Raw genomic sequence first — 23883 nt, 5'->3', positions numbered from 1 at the left:
ATCAGTTCCTTTAGCTCAATCTAGTAGAAAACTAATACAGAGGGCAATCTGAAAAAAGTTGAAAATTGATTGGTTATTTGAGGTTGTTATTTTAGATGCAATAATGGTATTATGGTTAGGTTTTTTAAAAAGAGTTCTCATAGAGATCATACAGAAATAGTCTATATTAAATGATAAATCTTGAATTTGCTTCAAAATAGTTCAGAGATGCAAGGGAGTGTGAGGGATATAGATGACACATGATCAATGATGAGGCAATACTTTGTTAAAGCTTGGTTCTTTCCCTGTATTACATTTTGCTGGTTTTTAAAATTAAGATTTGGGTCCTTAGCATCCTCTAAAGCTGACCAATGCAATTTAAAGAAAATCCAGAATTGTGAGCTCCTGGGTTTGAACATATTGGAAGCATTTAGATCTTTTGGAGTTGTTATTCTTATTAATGCAGAAACTGTCTTAATCTGCGTTGCCAACTCCATTTGATGCAACTGTAGTACTCCCTGATAGCTTTCTAATTTGACAAGATATTCTAGACATTCCTTGTTCATTTTTTGTCCCAGTCCTCAAGTCAACAGTTTCTCTAAAAAGTCTAGTTTCTTTTAGTGGGAAGATAATTATTTTGGGCTGGAGTCATTCATTCTCTAAACAAAGATTTATTAAGCAATATGCCAAAGACTGCTATGCAACAAATAAAATACAGTGTCCTTGGCCTCAAAGTGTGAAGAGATAGATAGTAAAAAGCCGGTAAAATAGGTTAGATAAATGCTAAGGAGGAAGGTAATCCAGTTAAGGAGTACAGGGAATGTGGTTTGTGGGGAGGGGATGCTGTTTATATAGGATGGTCAGAGAAAGCCATATTGATAAAATGGCCTTTGAGTAGAGACCTGAAGGTAGTGCGGGAATAAGCCATGCAAAAGTTTGGGAAATATTTCCAGACAGAGGAACGGAAAGGACAAAAGCCCTGAGCCAGGAGTATGCTGGCCATTGAGAGGAATAGTAGGGAAGCCAGTGTGGATCATATGTAGTGGGCAGAGAGGAGAGGGGCAGATCAGGGCAGGGAGATAGCAGGAGTCAGATTCTGTAGGAGCTTTGGTTTTAGTTCTAACTTGGGAGGAAAAATTGGAGGGTTTTGAGCAGAGTAGCAGCGTAATCTGACTTAGTTTTTACTGGCCTCTGTGTGGTTGGCAAGTGTGGAAGTAAAAATCTAGAGGCAGTAACTGTAATAAGCCAAACAAGAGATGATAATGGTTTGGACCAGGATGTACTGTGGAGCTGGTAAGAAGTCATCAAGTTAAGCATTTTTTGCATTGTGAGCAGTTCACGTTCCAGCACCAAACTTGTTCTACTGAATGATATGTTCAGCAATTAAAAGCACTGCATCTAGTAAGAGCAGTATCTGTTGTTGCTTAAGCTTTTTTTTTTTTTTAGGAGTATATTTTACCGATTAATTTGACAACTTTACATCTTACTGTATACACTAAGAAAGTAGTCTATTATGCTTCTGGGTGTTCCCACTAATTTATGTTTACTTATTTAATGATAATCTTTGTAATTTTAGGTTTGACTGTCAGTGCTAAAAAACAAAGGCATAGAATAATTAGGAATGCATGTCATTGAAAACTTTAGACTCACTTACCATTCTAAAGTGAATAGAAGGTATTCTCACCAGTACTGGGTTTGGAAAGTAGTTAGTGACTCTCAATTTCTAGATGAGCTTTGTGGTGCTGAAATGTATCTGATACAAGAGGAAAAAATATTTTTAAACAAGAACCTAATGGGGTAGAGATTAGCCATAAACGAAGCCAGATTTAATAAAAGTATCTTGAGAGTAAGGTTAAAAACTTCCCAAGGTTCCCGTTGTGACCCTTTATGGGCTCATTCATTATTCAGTTAGTGTAAGTCACTTAAATTTTTTGTGACTAAGAACCTTAGCTTATGAAATGGGCTAATTCCATGTTCTTATTTAATAGCTCTACTAGTATTTAAGAGAAAAAAAAACCCTTTTATTACAAATACGTAGATTGTCATCTTTAAGCTGTTATCTCTAAAGAAATGTATTTTTTTTTCTACCTTAAAGTGGTTGATTTTTAGAACAGGTTCAATAAATTTGAAGTAGTTTTATCACTGTTACCCATGGAAGACTGTTTGCTCTATATGGTAGCTCAGTGCTCTACAGATTCTAAAGGAAGCAGGGCTCCTTTTGTGCTGTTTGCCCACACCCAAGACCTCACCTTTTACACCTCCCTGTCCCAGGAAGCCAAGCGAGCAGAGGCCGGCTGGCACCGGATGGCTCAAAAGTTGCCCATTCTGTGCTAGGGTAGTGAGAAATTCAATCTGAAGAAATGAAACATCATCACTTTATTCATATGGGAAATAACTGGGGCTTGGACGTGTTCAGGGCCTGGCAATTAACAGGTTTGGGTAGCTTTGTGTGCGGGCCAGTGTGCTAGCAACACGGCAACAAAACGGAGGTGTGAGAACTTCGGTCTTATCCAACGTGGCGAAAATGGGGCAGTCACAGAAAGCAAAGCTTTCTTCACAAGCAGGGAACAGCAGTGAGCTTAGAGCCTTTTTATATGTTAAGATGGTCAGATGTTTCAAGTTTAAGAACGGCTTCTCATGTTAAATAAGTTTGTTCCCCATGTACCTTCTCCTTGAGGCATGGGGCCAGATGGGTTATGTCCCATTTTACAATGACTGATGCAGAATTACTACACGCTTTCATTGCTAAAACTGTCTCAGTGACTCGGGACTTTAGGGCTTATGCATAGATAATGTGATAAAATAAAGGCATATGGTAGATGAAAGGGTTGGACTCTCTTTGAGGTCTCATTTTCAGATTTTTCAATTGGTAGCTTTCCCACTGTTTGAAATCCTGAACCCAATACACATTTTAAAAGCCTCTATCTTTATAGTTTCCTTTTAAAAGGGCAAAATGAAAGTGATTCAGAACCTTCCCTTTTTCATTTACTTGATTAAGCAGTAATTTTTTGACTTCTGTTTTTAAGGCAGTTTTCTGGTAGTGGCTAGAAAGGAATATATAGTTTGTCCTTATAATTTTAAGAGTTCGTAATTGACTTAATAAGGAAAAGGCATTATAGGACCTACTGATTAATAACAAATAAATTATACAGGTGGGAGTGTTAATAGATATTAAGGGGAGCAAGAGAGCACTTCTAGCTGGAGTGTTCAGGGAATACTGGGGACAAAAATGGAACATCTGTGGCCTCACAGAATGGAAAAACTGAGTATCAGAGGAGAAAGGGCCCTTTCATTGGCTGAGGATCATAGAGGCAGGGGATGACATGGCAAGTTCAAGGGACACTGTCTAGACTACAGCACAGTGGTTAAGAGCACAAACCGCCTGGTTTCAGGACTGCCTTTTATTCTGTGTTTGAACTCAGAGTAAAGGAGTGGTGCTGATCGTGCCCAAATCATAGGGCTGTTGTAAGGATTTGAGAATAGTGCCAGCACAAGTTAAATATTAAATAAATAAAATCAAGTATGATGATGACGGCAAGGATGCAGGTGATCATAAAAGACCAGGTTGTTAGATTGGAGCTTGCTCACTAAGGGGCTGGACTGTTAGGACAGCAAATAGTTCATAGCAGGGAATTACTGAAAGCTTTCTAAAAAAGAATATGTGGCCAGACTAGTGTATTTGGGAAAAGAACTTAGCAGAAGAGGTTGAAGAAGAGAGTGTAGCAGAGAGACTGCTTAGGAGACTTGTAATGGTCCGGGCTGCCGGGATTCAAACCAGGACTCAAGGGATAGAGGATGGGTTCGGATTAGCAACAAGAGACAGACCTTGCAGACTGTTAAAATGAAACCCTTGTTAGCATGTGGGGACCGTGTCAGGGAGGTAGAGGGCCATGTCTGAGTAAGTGGGAAAATTCACCCATGGGAGTTCTTAGGGGAAGAGCTGGCAATGTGCGGAAGAAGGTGAAATACACTGTATGTCCTGAACGTACAGGCAAGATCAGGCATTGAAGTGCTTATCTGGTGCTCCAAGAGAAATCAGACTTGATACAGAAATGGAGGACCCCCGGTTGCACTGTGTGAGTAAATGAGGTGACAAGGAAGAGAGTGTTCACAGTGAATGTGATAGTAATTTTCTTTCCCATTTCTAGAAGAGAAAGTGTGAGTTTAAGAGAATGAACACATATTCCTAGTCCAGTGGACTCATTTAAAACATGGGCAAGAGTCGAGTTCCCTGGCCTGTAAAGTGCCATTTCACAGCTCGAGTGCCAGGCGGAGCTCCGCAGGAGACGTGCGAAGTGTTTATAAATGCATGGTTTCCGGCTCTGTACTTGCATGTCATTGCTGACAGGCTCTATTCTGGGAGGGAGAATTGTCCCTTCCATTATCCTAATTAGTCTCATGCAGTTTTGACCACACCTTTAATATAGATCCTGTCAATAGACACACTTGTATATATACATACACTAATTTGTTAATTTGTATTGTACGTGCTTCTTTTTTTCTTATTTTTTTGTTAATCCTCACCTGAGGATATTTTTCCATTGATTTTTAGAGAGAGTGGAAGGGAGGGGGAGAGGCAGAGAGAGAAACATCGATGTGAGAGAGACACATAGATTGGTTGACTTCTGTACATGCCCTGACTGGGGCCGGGATTGAGCCTGCAGCTGAGATACGTGCCCTTGACCAGAATTGAATCCCGGACCCTTCAGTCTCGGCTGACACTCCAACCACTGAGGCAAACCAGCTAGGGCTCTGCATGCTTTTCTTAAAAGTTGTTCCTTTTAAACCTTTTTAATATATGTTTTTTTTTCTCTCCCATTACATTTTAATTGCCTGTGGGTAAGGAGCTATAGCCTTCTGTTGGTTTCAGTCTTTACAGTTTTGCATTCATTCACTTATGTATTGGTTCCAGTTTATTCGTTCATTCATTCATTTGTTTATTTATTCCAGGCACTGTATTAGATGTGAGGGTAATGAATAAGACAGTCACTGCCCTCAGGGAGCTTATTAGCTGGTTGGAGAACAAAAGACACAGATATGTGTAGTAGAAGCAATAATAAAATCATTCACAGAAAACTATGTGAACATGGAAGAGAAACAGAAGGGGCAGCAGGGAGAGGGTAATTCAAGGAGAATTTTTGGAGCAATTGGCTTTTGGGCTGACTCTTAATAAGTAGTTGTTACTAGGTAAAGAGGAAGAAGCATAGAGAAATGACAGTGAAGACCTGTTCACAAGAAAAAGTGAGGCAGTTAGGTGTTGCTGTAGCACAAAGTGAAAGGCAGTAGTGGAAGATGACGTGGCAGACCCGGCGGAGACCGCTGGTGAACCTGCATGTGGTGAATAGAAGTTTATACTACATTCAGTGCTCAAAGAGCAGGGAAATCCTACAAGTGGGTCTGTGATCAGGCCAGACTGCAGTCTTCGGTGGCAGTTGGGAGGATGCATTTGTGGAGGACGTCAAGTTGGTATAGCTAGTCCTGGTGGCAGACATTGAGGACCTAAACCAGGACAGTGTTGTAGGAATGGAGATGAGAGGGCAAAACTAAGAATTATTGTGAAATAAAATTAACAGAACCCATTACAACCACAGATGAGGGAGAAGAAGGTCCTAGGATGATTTTTCATAGCTACCTTATATGACTGGGTGACTGACTGTACAGTCTCCTTAGAGAATATAGGAGGAGAATATAGATAACAATATAGAATTGTTATTTTCAAGCCACTGAGAGTTTTAATGTACCTGTGATATAGTTCAAGTGAAATCTAATTAACACTTAGCAGAGATGTCTATATGACTAGAAATACCTTGTTGTCAATACCTTAACTATCTCCCCCTGGATACAGAAGTATTTATGTTTTCTGCAACATGCCATGCATGCATCTGTCATAACTCTTTGTGTTGTAACCCTTGATTTTCATTTCTATTAATCTCTGTAATCACAGTCCAGTGTTTGGTACATAACCTCTCCTTATATGTGAGTGAGTGTGTGAGTGAATAAGACAGTGAGTAGATTATTTTTTAAAATACTACTATTATTATTATTATTATTTATTAGAGAAAGTTTATATTTGTCTTATTCTCATTCTGATTTTTCTGTGTTTTAATCCCTAGCACCTTCCACTGGAAGAATCTCAAATAGTTCCACTTCCTCAGGAGCAGTGGCCTCAGCCAACTCCGCTGGGGGGCAGCCCCAGCCAAGCGACCAGGACACCTTCGTGCAAAGAGCAGAGCACATCCCAGCAGGGAAACGGACTCCCATGTGCGCTCACTGCAACCAGGTCATCAGGTTGGTTGTTTTTGGAATTTCTCGGGAGTACTTAATAAGAATGTTGATTTTTATTTATATTTTATTTTCTGAAAGATTCGCAATATTATTCTTGCCACATTTCTATGTAAATGTTATTATTGAAGTAGATAAATATGAATATATTTGTTAGAATTTATTATAGTGAAAAGTAATTCTGGACCCTTGAAATTAAAACTAAAAATACCTTTTTTTTCAGTTATTTATTCCTAAGGAAAAATAATGACTAATGTGGCCTTTCAAATAATAATAAAATGTTAAGACTCAAAGGGACCCTGAAGATCATTTAGCTGAACTTCGTTACTTTGCAAATTACAAAAGTGAGGACTTCCATTTAGATGAAAAATAACTGGTGACATAAAATAAAGAACTTTGAGTCCTATAGGAAAAAAGATTGGGTTTTTGAAGACCTAAGCACTGGTATAATTACCTCCGGTCTACATATGCATATAAATGCTTTAAATTTTAGATTACATCACAACTTGCTTCTTTATAATATTTTTATCCAAATCTTACTTTATTGTCTTTTAAATTCCACATAGGTAAAGGCCCAGAGATCTTAAGTGAGTGCACTGCACTGGCACTTATTAACCCTCAGAGCATTTCTTAATAAGTGGCTTTTAAAATGTGCCGAGGCTTAGGTGTGAGTGTTGACTGCAGGGATCCCACCAGCAGGACCTGTTGCCTTCGTGAGTTGCCTTGTTGGCAGTCGCAAATGATCAGTTGAAATGACTGCTCATGCTCTCCCCTTGTTTTTAATTTATCCTGTTTTGACATAGTGCAAACAATGGTTTCTCTAAGGTTGAGACTTAACTTGTATTTTCCCTTCGTCTATTACATAATTATTGCTTAGGATTATGTGTCTAGTTACAATGGAGCCCAAGAAGCTTCAATACTTTAAGAACCAAATATGAATACGCTTCTCCTGAACCCACTATTAAATAATAAGTGATTAAAAATAAAATAGCTTTTATATTTTAAAGGTAGTCCATGTTCATTGTGACATACCAAAAATATAGAAAAGCTGAAAGCAAAAATTCACTCATAATTCCACTTCCTAAGCTAGCCACTGTTAGTATTTTAATTCACACATTTAAAACAAACTCAGGACCGATGTTGTTTACAGAAATGGAATCATAATACGATATTTTGTAAGCTGTTTGTATTTTCTATGGAGAGTAGTGCCTGCTACTAGGAATTAGCCAGGAGCAATGGTAGCAGTGGCAGTGGTTATGGGAAGAGGAGAAATCAGAGGTTCCCACAGTCCTGCGCAGTATCAGGCACTCGGTGAATGTTTGACTGGAATAGGGCACGCAGGACTCCAGACTTACTCATCGTTCAGGCTGCAGTATTAATTTGGATAGAGTCATTTTTCTGAAAGTATTACTTATAGGGTTATTGCCTTGCAGAAATATTTAAACTATTACAAAATCTAGTTTGGTATTGCATTACTTCAGTAAATGAAACACTGTTTTTAGTTATATTAGGTTTAATATAAATGAAATGAAAATTCCAACTTGGCACATTGCTTTGTTAAGTATGGTGCTTTGGTTATGGAGACTGGTATTTAGGGATACTACATGGTGGGCAGACACACACCCTCTGTGGAGACAGGAGTCGGTGCTATTTGTGTGTTGCTGTAAGCATGTCACTGGATGGGTTAACGAAAAGTCAAACTAGATCAGTTGCTGATTCATGCTGTCTGATTATCAGATTCTGTGACAGCCTGTAATCACCACCATCAGCACATCTGAAAAACTTAGTTCAGAGAGAAATTACATTCCCCATCCTTCCTACCTTGTTTTCAGTTTTAATGCTCGATCAGGATGTGATTTTAATGCACAATCTTATTGTCATGTGAAATAAATATATATTATGTTGATGACATGAATAGCCATTGCTTATTGCTCCCCCATCTGTTAAATTTTATATGGCTCTGAATTATCCCAGCACTTGTTATTAGCTCAACTTTAAAGCTTCATTTATAGGGAAGTTAATAGGACCCGGGATTTGTTCATGTAAAGATCTTCTAACAGTAATTAACATAGCACATTTGCTTGGTGCTCAAATTCTGAAGCAGCTTGAATGGACTGTGTCAGTTCATAGGCCCAGTCAAAGCATAATTCTAGTTCTTGGCCTCAATGCCAGTATCACTTACCAAAGCAAGGAGGCATTGGATCAAGTGACATTCTCTTGTACACCTGTTGTAAAAATAAGCTGCAGTTACAGACCTGATACTTTCAATACAGGATATTGCAACCTGGCAAACTCTAAGAAGTTTAAGATTTCAGAATTTATATTGTTTGTTTACAATATGTAATTTTGTTCACCACAGTGTAATTTATTTTGTTTTAAATTTATATTGTTTATTTTATATTTCTTTTCTAACTATTTGACACTTTGAAAAACTTTTTTTAATGAAGCCAGATTGAGGCAAATTTTGTGTTCTGTTTTTTTATTTATATATTGATTTCAGAGAGGAAGGGAGAAAGAGAGAGAGGTAGAAACATCAATGATGAGAGAGAATCATTGATTGGCTGCCTCCTGCATGCCCCCTACTGGGGATCGAGCCCGAAACCTGGGCATGTATCCCTGACTGGAATCAAACCCAGGACCCTTCAGTCTGCAGGCTGGTGCTCTATCCACTGACCCAAACCAGCTAGGGCTGTTTTGTTTTATTTTTTAACAAAGTTAATTGTTTTTTAAAACCTCAGAAACCTGAATCACTAAATGTTAGTGCTGAATTGGTTATCTTTTTGTTAGTCTTTTTCCATTGAGTTTTAGATAGAGGGGAATGGGAGAGAGAAACACTTTGATGTGAGAGAGGCACATTGATTGATTGCCTTTCACACTTGCCCTGACCAGGCCAAGATTGAACCTGCAGTATGTTCTAACCACTGAGAACACTGGCCGGGGCTGAACTATTATCTCTTATAGTCCATATTTAGCTTAAAATTCCATAAATAATTTATTTGTATCTAATATTTAAAATTTTGTTTTATTTGAATCTTGAAAAGATTATGAATCTTTTGCCTAAATTTTATTATTTCAGCATTACTTTAATTAGTTAGTTGCTTTTTACAGATGGATAGGGTGTTAAATTTTAGGAAATTCTATTGAAACTTTGAGTTTGCTATGGAACAGCTCTAATCCATTTGTGATAGGAGTACCATTTCTTCCACTCTTAGCTCATGAATAGATTGACTGTTGGAGTGCTGGTATAATAGGGAAACAGAAAATCAGACTAATGTAGCCAAAACCGCATTTTAGTTTCTCTGGTCAAAAGGGCTTATGAAAACTCTTGCTTATTCCTTGCCTGTCACATCTGGTGGCATTAAAATCTGTTGACCACTTTCATGCATTACATAGAGTTAAATGGGCCGTTCATATTTAGCCTCTTAGCATCTTTCTGAAAGAAGTAAGGGATTTATGGTGTTTGAATTTTTTCTTAGATATGGAATGCTTAAAAACAATTGCCCCAATATTACTGTTCTGTGTTTACCTGCACCAGAACAATCACATTCAGTCAACCCATTGTTGATTGCAGTGAGAAAGAGAATTTTAAATTACTGAATTGTTTCTCGCTCAGTAATTTTCATAAGGAGAGCCATCCCAGTTATCCAAGGAGAGGCCACCAGAGTGTTTTGGCTGCCTCACCATCCATTCCGATCTCTGGGCACTCCTTTATTAGTAGGCTTTGTTTATTTTCTCTTCCGGTTAAGATTTTACTTGAAGATAAAAGGTTTTTGGCCTAATGTGTTCGTCCCTGAATTTAAGGAAACAACCAAAGACACAGACCAAGATTTATGAGCAAAACATAGACCAAAATTTCAGAGTTACTATAGTGAAAAATTGCTGTTTCCTTTGCCTAAATTCTCATCCCGGAGATATTTGCATAGCTCACTTTCTCCTTCAGGACTTTACTCAGTTATCAGGGTATTCCTGGCCTACCCCTCCCCTCACACACACATACACAGTCTCCCTATTTTCCCTCCCTCTTCATTTGTATCTTCAGCATTTAAAATCTAACATACCATATATTTTATTTATCCTTTTTGTTGTCTCTCTCCCTCATACTAGAATGTAAGTCCATGCAAGTAGGGCTTTTTCTGGCATTGTTTCTTGAAATACTCTCTGCTCCCAGAACAGGGCCTGGCACATATCACTGCATTTAGTAAATACTTGTTCAGTTGATGAATGAACTTTTTAAAAATATTTGGAGGAATGAATGATATTAGTGTTGCCAAATTGAAATTATATTCCACTTGTCTTATATAGAATCACACATTTCTCTTGCCTTTCTGATTTTATAATAACCTCAATATAAAGAATTGACTATAATTGCCTCCAATAAACTTTTTTTAACTTATTGATATTATCATTTTTTAGAAATTGTTCTTTTTATTCATTATTATATTTGTACTCATTTTACCTATGCATTTATTCTCAACAAGCATGTCTTTCAAAATAAAAAGGCCTTACAACCTTTTAAATGCAGTATTTTAAAGGACTATTAAGTTAAAGATGGTCCTCGATGAAAGAAGAACTATATATTTTTTGTGTTCCAAATTGGAAAGTTTGGGCATAACCCACTGAGAATGAAGAACTAAGGGTGTAAAATACAGTGTTTCTAAATTTTTGGAAGGATTGTTAGAATTTCTATTATAAATCTTGAAAGATAATCTATGTGTTTCATTTTCTTTTACTCTTTTCTCTTCCTGCATGTGCGTTTGTGTGTATTTATGACTTTGTATGTGTGTGCTATGCATTTTCTCCAAATAATCTTTTGTATTTCATTCTGTTTTTCTAGATTTGTTTTTTCTTAGATTGCTTGCTCATGGTAGGCCCTCCCTAAAAGTTGAACATAATAAATACTGGCTTATACATTTTTATTATTTATTGTATCTAGTTAAGTAGAATATCAGATTCCATATTTAGTGTGGAGCATGTGAGTTCTTTTTTATGTGCTTTGTTTTAAACTTTTGTTGATTAACTTTTCATTTTTTTAAAACTTTTTTTGTTTTTAACACTTATTGATGCAGAAAGTTTTAGTCAAATAAAATGTTTAATCTATGGTGGCTGGGCCTGAGAGAGTCCAGCTTTACGATATCATCCACCGGGATCTTAGGAAAGTTAGCTAACTTCTAAGATGTTAGCTTCATCTCTTCACAGAGTTAATGTCTATCACTGGGAGTTATTGTGAAAGTTAAATAACAAAGGGAAGCATGAAGTAAGCATTGATTTCACACTTAAATCCCTGTTAGATTGTGCCTATTTGGTGTGTCTCAGTTGGTTGGGTGTCATCCTGTGCAACGAAAGGTTGCCGGTTTGATTCCTGGTCAAGGTGGCTGATCTATGTTTGTCTCTCTCTCTAAAAATTAATTTTAAAAAATCTTTTTAAAAAATGAATTTGCAATTCTTTTCACCTATTTGTAATCTTTTCTTTTCCTCTGACCTCTTCTCTTAGCTTTCTTCCCTAGCTCTTTATTTTTTTCTTTTTGGTGTCTCACAGAAGAGAAACAGGGAAAATAGTTTCATGCCATAGTTCTTCTCTCTCAGCCAATCAGTGCTTTAACTCGTTCCCCTCCCTCCCTTCGTCTGTCAACAAGTATTTAGTAAGGGCTCAAGAGGTGCAGAGTATCATAAGAGGTAGCTGAATGCTTAATTCCACTTTGCGGTTATCCAAGACTGTCATTCCAGTTTACAGATGGAAACCCAGTTCTACCCGGAACTAGAAGAACTGCTAGAGTGCTAATCCTGTGTTAATGATGAATTTGTTAAATCAGTCTCTGCTGACACAGAGAAGAGAGTACTTTGTTACAAGCAAAGATGTTATTGTTTAATCTCTACATAACTTTAAGGGCATTGATGGAAGATACTCTCAGTGCAGCCAAGGAGTATCAGGTTAGGTCAGTATCTGCACAGAGCATGTTTGTTTAAGAAAGGAGATTTGGCAGGAGGAAGGGTCATTTTCAACTCTTTAAAGGTGCAGAGGGAGTTTCTTTATTGTTAAGATCTTTCACTATTCAAATATGATAAAGAAACTAAGGAAGTACCTTAAAATTACCCTTTCAATGGACAATATTATTTATCTACTAGAGGCCTGGTGTAAGAAATTCGTGCACTTATGGGGAGGAGGGCGTCCCTCAGCCCAGCCTGCACCATCTCACAGTCCGGGAGCCCGCTCCTGTGGGGAACGGGCCTAAGCCGTGAGTTGGACATCCTTAGCGCTGTGCGGAGGCCGGAGAGACTCCTGCTGCTGTTGCGCTTGCTAGTTGTGAGCCCAGCTTCTGGCTGAGTGGCGCTCCCCCTGTGGGAGCACACTGACCACCAGAGGGCAGCTCCTGCATTGAGCATCTGCCCCCTGGTCGTCAGTGAGCTTCATAGTGACCCGTCATTCTGCTGTTTGGTCCATTTGCATATTAGCCTTTCATTATATAGAATTTTTTGTAGTGGACTCTAGTCCAGAAAGCTTTAAAAAAAATGCATGTAATAAAGAAAACCTTCTAAATCGCAAAAGGGATCAAGAGAAGAATAAAAACCTTGAATGGGACTATTAAAAATGAACACTGGACAGAAATTTGACATTGAGATTGGATAAGACCTACAACAATGACACACAGACTTGCTATGGTTAGACTAAATTTGGCTTCATGCCTTCTAGCAGCCAACAAAAAAGGAGTTAATTTTGCAAATTACTATACAGTGTAATAAAGTACAGTTAGTACAGTGGGATTAATACTTCTTTTACTCAGAAGAAGCAAAACTGTTCTTATTGCAAAAATCTGAAAGGAATTTCTTCAAGGAAGCCTGTGAATATGACCTGTGTAGCCTAACGAAGAACACTTTGAACAGTAGGAAGAGCAGAGGTAGATTCCATGGAGCTGTATTCTGTAGCAGGTGTCAGTGCAGACGGATGGCATCACACCGAACCCTGGCCATTATAGGAATAATTCTGTGGAATGGCCTCTCTGATTTGCAGGACCTGTTTCTCTGATGGACTTGAGTAATGTCAACACATATTTTAGAAATGGATTTTATTGTTCTTAATCAATTGTTCTTAAATATCTTTTTTTTTTTTCCTAAGATGAACGTTGCTAACTGTTTGGTAACACTGATAGATGTGTTCCAGAAGTAGAACTCTATTCCAAGTGCATACCAACCCTTTGCTTTAACAGAACTCAGAGTTTGAGGTTGGCTGACTTCTTTTACAAACTGAGGAGCCTAAGGATACTGGCCTCATGGGGCCATCAGGCTTGTGGATGAGCTGAAGATGTACTCTTATATTAAAAAAAAAAAAATCACCCTGGTAAATTGTTTTGAATTACTTTAATTAATATCCAAAGCAATGGCAGCATAAAACCCTGAAGTTCTACCATATCTTATGTTACAGTCACAGTAAATTGAGTCTGGCAGATTTTTCAGGCATATATAACCAGATACCCACCTGGTGGAAAAGCTTAGGCTTCCTATAAAACTATGTCTAACTTTGAGCACTATGACTTCTTGGTTTATCTTTGAAGGAAAACTACTTGCCAAATATATACTGAAAAAATGAAAGAAGGAAGTTGTTGAGCAGGACCGTTACTTATACACCAGTTCAAAATTGAGAGGCAACCTACCAAAAGTAACATAGTTGGCTACATAGTAGGTGATCTGTGGCCCTTTCCCCCCACTCACCCTCCCCCCCGACCCCCCGCCAGGAATTAGTTAACAAAGGCATTCCTTGTTAGTGCTAACAAAACAATAGTACCCTAAAGTTTTTTTTAAAAAAATAATAAACAACTAGTCTCAAGTGCTAAGAGAGCTGCGTGCACTAGCTACAAAATCGCACATTAATAAGAAAAAGGTGAGGGGATTAAGAAGTACAAATTGGTAGTTACAATATAGTCACAGGGGTGTAAAGTACAGCCTAGGGAATATAGTCAATAATAATATTTTAATAATTATTATGGTGCCAGGTACATACTAGGAATATTCAAAGGGGGGATGCTTTGTAAAGTATATGATTGTCCTAATCACTATGTTGTGCACCTGAAACTAATACAAAAAATATTGAATGTAAACTGTAATTAAAAAATAAAAATTTAAGTTCTTTTTTAAAAAAGATACAAGGCAACAAAAAGTGGAGTGAGAAAACAGCCTTTTATTTCCCACAGAACACATTTTAATCATTATCAAGAGCCCTTCCACTTTCTTGACTCTTGCAGAATTAAGTGCTGGTTCTTAGTAAAAACAGTGTATTTGCAAAGAATTCCTAATGGGAGACAGTTACTGTATATCCAGGTTTATATTATTGCCTAACTCAGTGATGGCGAACCTATGACACGCGTGTCAGAGGTGACACGCGAACTCATTTTTTTGGTTGATTTTTCTTTGTTAAATGGCATTTAAATATACAAAATAAATATCAAAAATATAAATCTTTGTTTTACTATGGTTGCAAATATCAAAAAATTTCTATATGTGACACGGCACCAGAGTTAAGTTAGGGTTTTTCAAAATGCTGACACGCCGAGCTCAAAAGGTTCGCCATGACTGGCCTAACTAATAAGGCTCAAACTAAAAAAAAAAAAACAACAACAACAACGATGTGACTTTATGATGCTTATTACTGTGACTTTCCTATTAATCTGCCCAGAAGGCAGGTATTTGACCTTAATAACAACTACCCTATGGTGGCTCAGTAACGGTAACCGGCGGTGAGGATATCAGAGGCAGTCTCAGTTGACTAGAGCAGTATACTCGGAATCAGGAAATTCATCTTCTGGCCTTCACTCAATCAGCAATTTTACGGAATTTTTCATATATTTTGAACATTCTGTATCTCAGCTTTTCCATCTGTTAAATTGAGTTCATAATAACTGCCCTGGACTATCTCACAGGAATGTTGTGCGGACAAATTAGATAAATGTGAAAGTGCCTTGGAGGTAAAGCTGCTCTGTGAATAAAAATTAGTATGATGTAGCTCCTGAAAAGAATGTTGCAGAGGCTGGAATGGTTCATCTCTGCAGGCTTTGTGACTAGATAAGGCTTCATAACGGATTTCTGTCAAGCAAACGAAATCCATCTTATCAGTTCATGACTGTATAGCATTTTGTAGGGGAAAAATCTCTTTACAAACGTTTGTTACCTTGATATACATGTGCATTGAAAATAAGTCATGTTTCAATTAAATAAAACCTTTCCAAGTAGCTTCAAACCATCTCCGATACAAGTTTACAATTTCTGCAGTCATTTTGGAGGGTGAGGATTTGATGCATTTAATAAAGTTGAGAAATAATATGAAATATGTGTGGGGAAGAAAAATTGACTGGGATGTCTTATCGGATAGTATTATTCTTAAGACCCTAACATTACCAAATTGAGAATTTTATTTTGTTTATTTTATAGAAATGCCAAACTCTCATCTCTGCCTAAACCACATTTTTTTCTAGTTACTTTATTTTCTATCACAGTTAACATCCTCCTTCTTCATCATAATCATGACACAGACAGACTCACTCATTATAACTCAAACAACCTAACTACCAAATCTCTTGAAGATAGAATAAAGGGGCGGGAGTATGGCCTTTCAGTGTTCTTACTCCTCCCCTCTTTTCACATAAATGCACAGAGTTCCTATGTAACTTTACAGCACCCGTGCATTGGGTCCTTGAGAAGGAGAGGTGAGCAAGTATTTCATTGTTTAGACATTTGTATAGAAGAGGTCCGATCCAGGCAAACTTGAGAAACTTTGATTTCCTGAGGCAACTTGATCTCTGTATTTCTGGCAGAGGACCATTCCTAGTGGCCCTGGGGAAATCTTGGCACCCAGAAGAATTTAACTGTGCTCACTGCAAAAATACAATGGCCTACATCGGATTTGTGGAGGAAAAGGGAGCCCTGTATTGTGAGCTGTGCTATGAGAAATTCTTTGCTCCGGAATGTGGTCGATGCCAAAGGAAGATCCTTGGAGTAAGTATTGGAAATCTTTTCATTCTGAGTGAATTTTAAAACAGAATGATTTTTGTTATGAACCCTTTCTATCATTTTGACATTTTTTTTCTTGCTGGATACCTCTCTATTTTCATCACTATTTATTATTGTAAAGCAACACTAAACAGACCTCTGTAGATAGGACTTATGGGGGGTAAGTTGTCTTTGGTTTTGTCTTACTGAGTGCTGGCTTGCTTGGTGAAAGGCTAGCCATTGTGAGGAAAAGTCATTTACTGTGGGTGTGCTACCTCAACGGGATCCTGCTTGCTCAGGAATGAAGAGGTCGTACAGGACCACACACGTATCAGAGTTCTCAGAACTGACACCTTCACTGTTTTAAATTAAATTCCATGGCTTTTATAAGAGCAGCATTTCCCTATTTGTCAGGTTCAAGCACAGGGCACAGATTTCATGAAGTATATAAAACAGGCTTATAAATGATATATTTTTCTTGAATGCATATAATGTTTAAAAATATAACCTCAGTTTTATGAGAGTATAGAAAAATAATAAAACCACACCTTTTAATTTTGGGGGGGAAAAAAAGGAGTAATTTAGGTGTCAGGTACATAATGAATAATAATGAATGAATGAATTTCCTACCCTGGAATACCCAGTTTCCAATTACAAAGTAAGAGTCAGGCATTTCCTCTGGGCGACCAGGAGTTGGAATTTTACTTTAGAAGCAGCCAAGTTGCCTGGTCTCATACGAAACTCATACCAGCAACACAAAATTTGTAAGTGAAATTGCTGAATTTTGCTATTCTCAATATGAAAATATAATAATGAAACTCTAAGTTCATTCAAGAGAAAAGCGAGCCTGAATTATAGAGTAGTATTAGTGTTAGAATATATCTTTAAGTATGCATAAAACTTTGAGGACACTTAGAAATCAATATGCCACATGAAATATTTCTATATTATTAGTTTATACAATATTTTTGGAACAAAAGGATAGAATGATTCAGGCTATACCTTCCCAAATGAAAATTAATTAGTAGAATACATTAATACTGTTTTAGTATATAAATCTATTCTAAGGATTCTAGAAAAATGAATAAAACAAAGTCAAGGTCTGGTCTTAGAACCAAATGATGTTTTAGGAAATGGAAGCTTTACACTCATTTCTTCAGAGGTGGGCCAGCCCTTCACTAAAAGGACAGAGCCTCTGGATTGCGTTTTACATGTTGGAATGTCACCGAAATCAAAATTCACCTGCCTGCCACTGGAAAGCCAATCTCGCAAGACAAATGCTGGTAAAAAGGAAAGAAGTTTATTCAAGTGCTAATCATCTGAGAAGATGGGGGACTCTTGTTGCAAATCCCATTTCCTCACCTCACTGAAAGCAGAGGAGGAGGGAGAGGGCAAGCAGAACAAAGAAATCAAGGGGATTGGGTTGAAAAGTTCTCTACGTGCAGACCAGCACAGTCCATTCCAATGAGGATCTTGAACTGGTCGAGTGATGGTCTGGTGTCATCTAGTTCTGCGTTATAATCGCTTCTCGGCCTTTTGGCTAAGATCAAGTGTAGTTCTGCGTTATCCTGGTTGTGTGGTTGAAGGCCATCAAATCTCCCAGAACTGGGATGACCAAAGGTCCGAGTCTGTATCTTCTGAAGTTAGTTCCTAGGATTCTTACACAAACATGTTGTTTATCTATAAGCTACATATTAATCAGAGTCAGCATTGACAGAAACAATGTCAAAAGAATGGTGGGGCGGGTTACAATCTCCACTGTTACATGAATAGCTACTAAAGAAGGAGTAGTAACCTGTCTCAAGTATACTAGTATAAAGGGAAGGATATACTTGAAGCCTTGGGAAATGATTTGGTTGATTGCACATTTGTTGTACAAGTTCACGGCAATCTTTTGGGATCTAAATAACTGTCATTTCTTTCCATTGTCCTTCAATAGTGTACTATGGCATTTTCTATGGCTAATGTATTCTATGTCATTTTCTTTTATTTGTATAATATTTTTATTAAAAGAGAAAATATTTCACTCTATAACAATTAGAAAATACAAACAAATGTAAAGAATGAAATTAAAATGACATATATTTACCAATCACAGAATTCTTGTTAACCTTAGGATGGATTTTCTTCCAGTTTACTCCTTATAAATACGTCACTTAAAAATAATAACCATACTTTATGTATAGCATCCTCTTTTTGTGATAAATATTATGGAAAGAGTAAATTCCTATGTTATTAACTATTCTTCAAAAATGATTTTTTAATGGCTCTATCTCTCTCTCAATCAAAAAACATGATTCCTTGCAAAACCAACTGCCCAAGACTTTTACTAATTAAAAATTTTGATACTTGGTATATTTAATCATAGGGCCATTGTTGGCTAGAATCCATGCTTTATGGTTCAAATTTTACTCTTTTGAGTATACTTAGTACAGTCCCAGCTGATTCTTGAAATACTAAACAGGTGTTAAACTGATTGGATTACACTGATTAGGTTATTGTTTTCATAATGCACCAAAGTATAGGTTTGTTTTAGTTTTTAAACGTTTGCCCTTCATCCATGAGATTTTCAAGATAATCTTATGAAACCTTTTTAAGTTAATGTTTTCTGACACCATTTGAGAGAAAGCAGAATGTATTGTAGCAAGCATTTATGAAATGCTTGCTTTATTTACCACTTGTATAATGTTTAACACACTAATCATTCTTTAAATAAGTTTATTGGCAGTATTTGTGAAAATGCACAAAAAGTGGATCAGTTGAGATGATTTTCAAGTCTGTGCTTATGTATCTCTTGTTAGGAGGAAAGCTCAAGACAAAGATGACACATACATGTCTACTTCGGGTCAGTTTAGAATGGCTATTGTTTAGCTAGTAGAATAAGTATTTGTATATTGTCATCTTTTTTTCACATCCAGTTATTTTTCTGTAACAGGAAGTCATCAATGCTTTGAAACAAACTTGGCATGTCTCCTGCTTTGTGTGTGTGGCCTGTGGAAAGCCCATTCGTAATAATGTTTTCCACTTGGAGGATGGTGAGCCTTATTGTGAGACGGGTAAGCATCTGAAGCCGTTAGTTCCTTAAGTTTTGAATGAAGGTAAAACATTAACTCTTATATTGCTATAAAGTTGAAAGGAAATATTAGGCAAAATAATTTTCCTAATTATTTTAGGAACATTTAATGTTACCCTAAATATGTAGCAAAAATCTATATATAATTTTATCCGCCTCTATCAAAACAGATATTCCCAACCTAACTAAGAGATGTGAGCATATAAGCATTACTTAGGAGAAAACTATTTTGCTTGAATCTTCAATAACTTATGGTTATAAATTCTAACACATCATGTAGCTTACAGCCACATCTTCAACTTCAGTAAGTAAATTTTGAATGGTTATAAGCATGACAAATGTTCAAGTTTTGAATATGATACTGATTTCCTCTTTAAGACAATTACCTTGACAATAAGTTGGAAGTCCTTTGTCACTTTTACTGAATGGGAGGGTAATCCTGGCTTGGATTACTCCCTTGATAAAGTTATTTTTAATAAACTAGGCTCTAAGAACCAATCTACTAACTCTGGGCACTTCCTTTTCCTTCCCAAAGGCTGTAAGTGGGCGTTCATAATGCTCATTTATTAGCATTACCCTTACCTAGATATTACTACTACATAGACATTTTTTTCAAAAATAAAATATTTTTCCTTTATCATGCCTTCACTCACTATACTGCATTCCCACTATGGAGTTTTATTGTTGTTCTACCTTGAATATCAAAGTGTGGTGCTAGAAGAACTTAACTCCACAGAGTCAAGTTAAAGGAGCAGTCAGCTTCTCATTTGAGGCTGGTCAACACCACTCCCTCCATTTTTGCTCACTCAATGTCCTCTTGTTTTCACCTTTCTCTTAGTTTTCTAGTGAGGACCAATCTTGATCTATGTCAGACCAGAAGCCCTGGGAAATTCCAGTGAACTACCTACCCCATGAGCTTTTGGGGGACAGGTTTGGCTATAAGCTGTCTGCCCCTGCTTCAACCAGAATATTTCACATTTTGTAATGCCACTTAATTCTTCTGAAAAAAAGAGCTGTTTATTTGTTTGTTTTAAAAGCTTTGCAAGACATTTTGACTGTCAGGTAATTCCTATCTAGTCAAAACATATATAAGCCTAGCCTTAATATAATATTTAATGTAGTCTAAGAAGTCATATTTTTAAAACCTTGAAATTGCTTGCAGGAAGGGAAAAACATTATTGAAGTCTTATTTAAATGTCACTTCTAATCATCTTGGTCTATTTGTTTTCTTTTTCTTTAACCTCCCAGACTTAACCCAGTCCACTATTTCAACACCTAGGAGCCATCTGGGATTCTGCTCTTCCCCGTCTTCTCCCTATGTCCAATTTAATTAGCAAATTCTAACGTATACCCCCAATCTGTATACTGAATTCATTCCTTTCTCTTCATCTCAGCCATCACACTAAATCCAACTCACGCTCACCCTTTGCCTGGGCATTGGAATTGCCAACTAAATGGTATATCTTCTGTTCCCTAGTCCTCAAATAGCAGTTACGGTAACATTTGTTTAAATGTGAATCCGATAGTGCTTAATACCTTCGTGGCTTCCATTAGAGTAAAAACTATATTCCTTCCCAGGGCTGGCTTTGCCAGCCTTACTCCTGCCACCTTCTTTCCAGTCACTGGCTTCTAGCCTCCAGCCATACCTGCCCCTGTGTTGCTTCTGAGCCTGTTAAGGTCCTTCCCACCTCAGCTTTTGTATTGCTCTTTCTTCTAACTGGATGTTCTTCCCCAGCTTTTCCCTGGTGGTGCCTCCTTCCCTTTTCAAGTTTCACAATAACTATTACCTCCTCAGAGAGCCTTCTCTAACCCACCTATAATGTTATATTATATCACAGTTATTTTATATCCCTCAATTATTTTATATCACATCACCATTTTCTTTTCCTAGATGGTACTTTTTAGAATCTGAAATTATTTGTTATTTATTTTTAAAATACAGTAAGTTAGGACATTCTGCTCCCAAGGAGAATATAAGCCCCATGCAGAAAGCAATCACACCTGTCTTCTTCACCACCGTACCCCTGACCAGAGGCTAGAACAGTGTCTGGCACACAGTAGAACTCTGTGGCTGTGTTGAACAAATAGTGCTAAGGAATATTGAAGATTGCTAAGAAAGGTGAATCAAGTTTTACAAGATAGCCTACATCCTCTTCCAACCCAGATTGGATTAAGAACATCGAAGACCAAAAAGTGAACCACGAGTAAACACATGTATAAAAGAATATTAAAATGCTAATAAATGCTAATCCTATATAATAAAAGCCTAAATGCAAGTTGTCCCCTTGACTGGGAGTTCAACCAGGGGGTGGGGCTGACTGGCCCAACCACAGGAAGGGAGGCCCTGGGGGTTGGAAGGCAGCTGTGGGAAGGGAGGTCCCAGCCAGGAGCCACTAGGGACCCTACCCGTGCATTAATTTTGTGCACTGAGCCTCTAGTTCAGTAATAATGAAGAAACATCTTGTCAAAACTGCTTTCTTCAGGAGGAAGTCCTATTAATATTTTATAACTATAACCTCTGTCAAGTAAATGGTGTTCTCTAGCTAATGAATTTAAGCATGATGTCATAAAATTGAAAGGAAAATATAGCAAAAAAAAAAAAACTTCAGTGGCTAATATTGTAATGTAGTCCAGCTAGAAATTCAGTTGTGGCATTTATTCATGGAAGTCTCCTGTGACTTTTTTTCCTTCCTTACCAAGTCAGATATACTATAAAATTTGTTAATACCAGATATTTCTTCTTGATTTAAGTTCATTAGTCTTATTATTGCTAGTTATTAGAAGTTCTGTTGTATTATATTGAGACAGTCATGTCTATTGATAACTTATGTGTTCTTTTTTATACATATTTGGGTATTGAAATAGTTGGAGAGAAATGAAAGATATTACATGGAAAAATAGAATAAAGGATGTTAAGTTTATAAATAATGTTTATCAAGTGTATCTCAAGCAAATATGCCATCTGAAAGTTTTCCAGTTACTAGTGACTTTATCTTCATCATCTCATTCAATTCAAATTTTGTTGCTGCTTTCTAGGAACTGTCATTCTACAGCTGTCATATTAAATTATGTCTCCTCCTCCCCCATACAGATTACTATGCCCTCTTTGGTACTATCTGCCGTGGATGTGAATTTCCCATAGAAGCCGGAGACATGTTCCTTGAAGCCCTGGGCTATACCTGGCATGACACTTGCTTTGTGTGCTCAGTAAGTGACCTCATTTCCACAATAAAGGAGCACAGTATGGCAATCAAGCATAAACACTAATTGGAAATAACAGTCATTGTATCTTTCAATCCTTCAAACCTAAAAATATTTTTACAGTGATTTTGAAAGTTGTTTATTAAAATTTTTTGGCACTTTTAAAAATTATTTGGCATAGAATTAAGATGCTTACCCATTAGAGAAAACTCTATTTTTAATACATTTTTGTTTATAAGGAGAAGCTATATGTTTTTTAAAACAGTTACAAGTTCTTTACTCAAAAAACCAACCTCTTAATGGAAAGTTTTTAGTAATTTTTGGAAACACAGGTACTTCTTAAAATAGAAATAAATAAATATAAAAAATTTATTGAATAAACATTGGCAGTAAAGTATATGGTGATTTGTTTTTCCTTAGCAATAGTCCATGAATATTTTTTGAGACTACAATAAACTTGTAGTAATATGTTTACCTATTGCATTTGATATTTTAATATTTTTTATTTTATTTTTTGAGCATAGTTCAGAGATTAACATTAACGTAAGATATATTTTTGAAATTTAGCAAGTAAATATCAATACTTTATTCAGATGTTTGATTTTTTTAAAATTAGTTTTAATATATCTAATAGCTTTTATTACCAGTTGTGAAGGGAGAAAAGTCATGTTATTTGAAGTCAAATGATTATTCCAAATGTTACCATTGAACTCTCTAGTTTACCTCATTTGTCTCTTAGATGTTATAAAATTTATTTAAAGAACAACTTTTAGCCTGGCAAGTGTGGTTCAGTGGTTGAGCATCAACCCATGAACCAGGAAGTCATGCTCATCCTGGTCAGGGCACATGCCCAGGTTATGGGCTTGATCACCAGTAGGGGATGTACAGGAGGCTGCAAATCAATGATTCTCTCCCACTCCCTCTTTCTGAAATCAGTAAAAACATATTTTAAAAAAATTAATGAAAACTTTTAGCAGATTTGTCTTCATGAACATTATAATTAACAAAGGCATTAGGAAAGACAAGAAGACATAAGTGGATAATTAACTGACTGCATAATCATCCAGCAGTGAGAAGTTGACCAGGGTTTTCACTATAAAAAAAACAAAGGAATGTGTTAAAAAGAACTCTCAAGTATTCTGTGCCTGTGTGTTTGGGGGCTTGGGAATGTTTGGTAAAGCAATTGTGTTTTCTGTTTGAATGCTTTGGTTCTCTACAATAGGAGGCAGATTAAAAGCATTGATTAGGATTTGGGAAGAGGAATTATATTTAGTGTGACCTCTTTAGGTGTTAGTTTTTCTTTAGGACCAATTGCTTCACCCCCAATAAAGAGAAATAATGATAAATAAATAAATTAGAACGCATTTCAGAAA

The 23883-nt window shown here is 36.9% G+C and overlaps 1 protein-coding gene across 5 annotated transcripts in view; it reads left to right on the top strand.

Moving 5' to 3' along the window:
- The window catches only part of PDLIM5 (PDZ and LIM domain 5), a 203336-nt gene that overhangs the window by 176179 nt on the left and 3274 nt on the right, over window positions 1-23883 (top strand). For all 5 annotated transcript variants that reach the window (XM_006762297.2, XM_006762296.2, XM_006762295.2 and 2 more), the window contains 4 exons: window positions 6093-6267; window positions 16062-16242; window positions 19172-19292; window positions 22401-22516. In XM_006762297.2, the coding sequence (XP_006762360.2) occupies window positions 6093-6267; window positions 16062-16242; window positions 19172-19292; window positions 22401-22516 (593 nt within the window). The remainder of the gene's footprint in view (window positions 1-6092; window positions 6268-16061; window positions 16243-19171; window positions 19293-22400; window positions 22517-23883) is intronic.

The sequence above is a fragment of the Myotis davidii genome, unplaced genomic scaffold (assembly GCF_000327345.1).
Source record: "Myotis davidii unplaced genomic scaffold, ASM32734v1 scaffold958, whole genome shotgun sequence".
Taxonomy (NCBI): domain Eukaryota; kingdom Metazoa; phylum Chordata; class Mammalia; order Chiroptera; family Vespertilionidae; genus Myotis; species Myotis davidii.
The sequence above is the reverse complement of the archived record's forward strand: the minus strand, read 5'-3'. Positions and strand labels throughout refer to the sequence as shown.